The 5,876-nt window shown below is 40.8% G+C and overlaps 1 protein-coding gene across 1 annotated transcript in view; it reads right to left on the reverse strand.

Moving 5' to 3' along the window:
* Nucleotides 1-5,876, reverse strand: part of MRPL3 (mitochondrial ribosomal protein L3) — a 33,468-nt gene that overhangs the window by 27,006 nt on the left and 586 nt on the right. Inside the window, exons 2-4 of the mRNA XM_009879609.1 lie at nucleotides 3,776-3,954; nucleotides 2,435-2,526; nucleotides 1,797-1,895 (exon numbers count right to left, since the gene is read on the reverse strand). Coding sequence (XP_009877911.1) covers nucleotides 1,797-1,895; nucleotides 2,435-2,526; nucleotides 3,776-3,954 — 370 coding nt within the window. The remainder of the gene's footprint in view (nucleotides 1-1,796; nucleotides 1,896-2,434; nucleotides 2,527-3,775; nucleotides 3,955-5,876) is intronic.

The raw sequence follows: 5,876 nt of genomic DNA on the forward strand, positions 1-5,876 counted from the left end.
GGGGGGGGCGGGGGCGAACCTTTGCTAAAAATGCAATACCCCTTATCATTTTTAAGCAATTTGACACTCAAAAGAAATACACATAATTCTTTGTTAGTAAAATTACTGAGGGAATCATTAGACTGAATTCATTAAAAATCAGTAGCTGTGAGGTATCTGAGGAGGACAGATGTTCCTATGAGAAATTAACAGAAGATTGACTGCTTATGCTAATACAATACAGAGCTCAGTCGCAGGCCAGGTCCTCACCACAGCTTTGTCTAAGGATATTTGATCAGTTTCTTTATTACAACAAGTTTATGTGAAACCAAATTAATAGGAGCTAACTTGGCAAAAGTTTTGTCCAAGAGAATCATTAACATAAGTCAAACTACTAAAAAATCCTGGAGTTGACTTTCTGGGTAGTTCTGCTTTGAAGAAGTTTTCTTAGTTCACAAGAGCTATTTAAACAGAAGTCTTCTGTATTCCTCCTTACTTCCTGCACATTTTCACTCTGACAACATATCAAATCACTGCTAACATCATCTTTATGAAAAGATCAATTGTAAGGAGTCTAATATGCATAATGCAACTAGAAAATTATTATTCACATGATTCTTGCATGTCTTAAACCAAGGTAACAGGAAAGAAAAAACCTATCTCCGTGAAAAATGTCACACCTGGAAAGTGGAAATGGACTAATGTGACAGGATAGATACCCAAAAAGTAGAAGCTGTGATGGTGAAACATGGCCTAAACCCAGTGAATAAAAGAAAGATACCTTAAAATACAAGCCTATTCAACTAAGTAGAATATACTATAAAAGCCAACAGATGTATCAAATTAAAAAAGCTCCTTCTTCCCTCACCTCCACTAAAGCAAAAGCAATTACATAGATTCATTTTGAGGCTCTGGGACAACCTTCTGTTGGAAAAAGGGAAATATAAGTTCTCAGAAAGCCACAATCATCAACTGAGATAATCTGTTTCATAATCACAAGTCCTATTTTTTTTCCACTTGCCTAAATCAAACAAATGAGTGTCAGGATACTGCAAGAAGTGAAAAGTGGTATTTTATAGAAATAAAGGATCATAGAAACCTCAGTCCTTTGAGGGAAAGCCTTGCTCCTGCCTTGATCTATAATCCAATTTTCCTCCTCAGGAATGAGGGATCTGCTAGGCAACCTTAGCCATTGAAGGTAGCTGGGAATTCTACATCAGGTATTTGGGGTGTCTAAATAACTGAGTCATTTTGATATCATTGTTGATGAGCTATAATGATGAAGCTATCTTCCTGAAAATTTAAGTCTTAAAATTATTCATTAGTAAAACTATAGGAAAATTAAACAATCTCAACAGACCTGTGGAAAAATTACAATTAAAGTTAAGAAAACAATATGAAAGAGTAAGCTAGAGAACAAAGTCTTCTAAACAACCGATGAAGCTGTATAAGTTTACAACAGGCCACGAATGTGTGTATCTTGCAGTCCTGGTCTCGTATTGCATGTCCACAGACACAGCAAACACACATATTTGTACATTGCTAATGGACCTTCAGACCCTTTCATCAGCATGGGATACTGCCCATCAAAGCAACTTCTTAAGCCCACAGCTTTCCTAGAGAATCATAGGTAAAACTATTCTCTTAACCAAGAATCAACACGAGCATTAGGAAATGAGAAAGGGTGGATGTGAGAACAGAATTCCAAAGTATGCACATCTGTCAATCTCTTAGAGAAGCATACCTGTGCTACTTTTGCACTGTAATCACAACAGGAACAACTATTCTAACAAACACACCAAAAGTGATTCACTTACGAAAAAAGGAGATGCATTTTTGCCTCCAACAAGTAGCTTAGATGTTTTTCCACCCGACTCTTCCTTTGAAATGTATCTTAAAACATGGCAATCTTGCACCTTGAGAAAAACAGCATTTATTTGAGTATAAGCAGATGTGTTCGCTTTGAGACCATAGTAAAACATTATCAAAACCAGTGAAACAAAGTCAGTCTCCATTTTCGTTTGTATCTACATAACAGATCATACAGCCTACAAGTAATACAAGTAGCCCTTTGTAGGGCTACAAAGGTTCAGCAACCAAGGTGAAACTAATCCCAAAGTGCCTGCAGGTGGCAAAAAAATAAAGAAGAAAAAAAAAAAAGTGAAGTGGGGTAGTTAACTCCAGCTTTATGTTGCCTCCCATTTCCCCTCACCTATGCAATGCTACACACAGTTCTGCAGCACTTGAATAACTGGGGCAGAAGGCAGACCGCTCCTAGAAAGTTTAGGATATAAACAGAGAACAGGCACAGTGTACTATGCAGGGCTGAAATAAATCTTTCCTTTCTTTAGGGATTTCCTACTCTGTACAAGTGCTAGTTTCACTTTTGCCTGAAACTTCTGGTTAACAATCTGAATACAGTATAGGAGATGAAATTAATTATGATTTATTTCACCTTTAGTAGTGTGACAGCATGTTTTTTTCCTGACTTGGTCCATATTGGCATCATTCCCAGTTTTACTGCAACAACACCAACTCTGATGGAATCTGTAGATCAAAACAGAACATGGATGCAACTCCACACTTGAGTACTGGAAAGAGACCATCTCATAACTTGCAAAGTCCCATTAACTCAGACCTTTCTAAGGAGTTGAGGAAGAAGAGGAAACATCACTGACTCCCTGTAGGTAAGCTGGGAATAACCTATTCACTGTTTTTAATTCCATTAGCAGTAAGGTTCTATTTGTTCCAGTTGTGTTTGCTAGAACATGCAAAACAGTTCCCCATTAAGTTCAGAACAACAAATGCTTCAGACTTCTTTTTTTAGAAAATACTAGAGCCTAATACTAATTAAAAGATTAGTAATACTAATTCACTAGAGCCAAACTAACTATGGAAAAGTTTACTGTAGTAGGTTCCTCCCACCCTGACCTCTGTGTATTTTTGTCCCTGTAACTTTACTGCCAAGGCAACCTGTCAAGTCTGGCTTCTGACAGTCCATGGCATGAAAAACAGACGAAGAATAAATGCTTTAAAGTTTGAAAAATGCTCTTTGTTCCAGTTTCCACTATCATACCTAAGAATCTTGTCATGGATTTGCAGATTCTGTTGTTTGCTGTCAAATTATGTGACCTTTCTGAAGTCTCAAAAACTTTATGTTGTATTCTATTCTGTAAGACATTAGGACAATAGGAAAAGGTTCTTCAGTGAGAGGGTGGATGGTCACTGAACAGGCTCCCAAGGGAAGCGGTCACGGCACCAAGCCTGTCAGAGTTCAAGGAATGTCTACACAACGCTCTTAGTCATATAGCTTAGTTTTAGGTAGTACTGTGAAGAGCAGGGAGCTGGACTCACCGATCTTTATGGGTCTCTTCCAACTTGAGATATTCTATGAATCACTGAATGGAAGTGGGATGTATTATATAATACAGATTTTCTTCAGAGTCTAGCAGTATTTACAAGAATATTTTCAAGTTCATATACTTTATATTCTAGGGAGTCTTTTTTGATTAATTGTTTATTATCTTTTTATTGTGCAGCCGAGCTGGGACTGGTGAAGAGCTGATTTGGAGTAAAACCTAACTTCTTAAAACATTTCTAACACCTTGTAATATTTTAAATGCTTTTTAGAGAACTGATATATTACATTTACTTATTTACTAGGAGATGTGTTGGATGATTGAAGTAAAAGCAAAAAGGAAAGTACTTTACAAGACACAATTCTGATGTTACTGAATGCAGCAACACAACAGTAATTCCAGCGTGAGTGTGGTACTTCAGAAGGGATATTTCTCACCTGGTTTCCACTCATTCAGTGGCCATGGCTCATCTTTCAGAGGGCACAGTTTGCTGGCTGTCTGAGCTTTGTACTCCTCCGCAGTTATCTTCTTGAGGAACTGGACATTCTCTTCAGAAAGATGCTCATCCCACCATGTTGTACTGTTAACATGCCTGACTACAAAGCCCAGCTGCCCCCTTTCCAGTAGTGGGAAAAAGTTTTAAGTATCTTATCAGTTCAAATAATGTCTCATAACACATATGTTCATAATGTAATAGATACTACATATTTGTATCATTACATTATACAGTCATAAAGATCAAAATTATACTAGCAAGCTATTCAACCACCATCACTCAAACTGGCTACCCCTGACCAACAGCACCTAATCATTTGTCATGCTCTCATCTAACTTCTAAAGTATTCTAAAATACATCAAGGTGGGGCAAGCAACAACAAATAAAATAACCATTCCTTCTATGATAAAAAAAGCTAGATCCATGAACAAAGAGATAGCAGTGGGTGTTGTTCACTTTAACTTTAGCAAGGCTTTCACCACTATCTCCTGTGGCATCCTTCTAGTCAAGTTGGGACGTTATGGCACAGATGGCAGGGCGCTCAGATGGGCAAAAAGCTGGCTGGATCATCAGGCTGAAACAGTCATGGTTAACGGTTCTCACTCTACCAGAAGGCCAGTTACAAGCAGAGATCCTCAAGAGTCTATTAAGGGACTTGCCCTGCTTAATATCTTTATTACCTGTAAGGGGGGGGATGAGTGCACCCTTAAGTTTGCCAATAGAACTGAACTGAACAGAGCAATTGATAATGCTCAAAGTTGTCCCTCTGCTAGTCAGAGGGATAGGTCAACAAGGAACCTGATAAAATTCATAAAGGAGAGATGCAAAGTCCCACACCTGGGATGGAATAACCTCTTGCAAGGGTAGATGCCATGACTTCAGCAGACCTGCTCCCCAGCCAGGCAAAAGACCTGTGAGTCCTGCGGGGAGCAAAAAGGCAAAAAAGAAGCCAGCAAGCAATGAAGGCAGCAATGAAGGCTGACAGCAGCCTGGGCTGTATCAACAGAAGCATGGTCAGGAGATCAAGGGAAACAGTTATCATCCTTTCTCCAGCACTCAAAGTACACCATATCTGCAATACTAAATTCAGTTTTGAGTCCTTAGAACAATAGGGATGTTCATAGATGCGCGAGTACAGCAGTGGTACATAAAAATACAGGAGCTGGAGCACTTGACCTTTGAGGAGGATTGAGGTAACTGGGCTTGTATAGTCTGGAGAAGAGGAGGCTTAGGGGGGACCTCACAGCAGCTTTCCAATACCTATGAAAAAGTTACTGACCAGACAGAGCCAGGCCATGTTTACCAAGATGCATGCCAGGAGAATGAGAATTGGTATAAACTGAAAGAGGAGGTTCTGATTTGACATAAGGAAAAAATGTTCAGCCTGTGGACAGTCACATACTGCAACAGGGCCCCAGAGACACTGTGCAGCCTCTGTCCTTGGGGACTTTCAAGGTGCAACCAGACAAAGCATTGAACAACCTGGTCTGACCTCAGAGCTGGCCGCACTGTGCGAGGGTTAGACTGGAAACCTCCTGAGCTCCCTTCCAGCCCCAACAACTCTTCGATTTTACATTCACTGCTAAGCAGCTTACTGTACTGCCATAATTTTTGTGAGGGCTAAGAAAAGCTTGAATGCACCTCAATCCTCTGCAAGTACAACGAAATGGAGTATTTAACCATACAATTAACGAATGCATGTGGCTAATTATAACAGCTGGCCAAGGTGACTCAAAACACAGTAGGTCAAGTCGCTTCACTATGAAGCAAAGGTGCTTTGGTTGCAAATGTGCACCTCCCGCCACAGCTCCCAGGCAGGTTGGGGCTATCACTAAGGCTTGAGTGGCCCGGAAGTAAACCGCGACCCTACCTACCACCTTCGCACATGCAAACTTCCCGGGGCGCTGCCAACAAGCTGCACCCAGAGGCCTCTCCAAACGGCGGAGACCAGAGGCGCCCCGAGGGGAAGGGGCCGCCGAGGCGCCCATCACTCCGGCGCTGCGACAGGGGCCGGGCCCCCTCTGCCCCCACTCTCCCCGGCC

This window comes from Charadrius vociferus, unplaced genomic scaffold, assembly GCF_000708025.1.
Source record: "Charadrius vociferus isolate BGI_N301 unplaced genomic scaffold, ASM70802v2 scaffold722, whole genome shotgun sequence".
NCBI lineage: Eukaryota > Metazoa > Chordata > Aves > Charadriiformes > Charadriidae > Charadrius > Charadrius vociferus.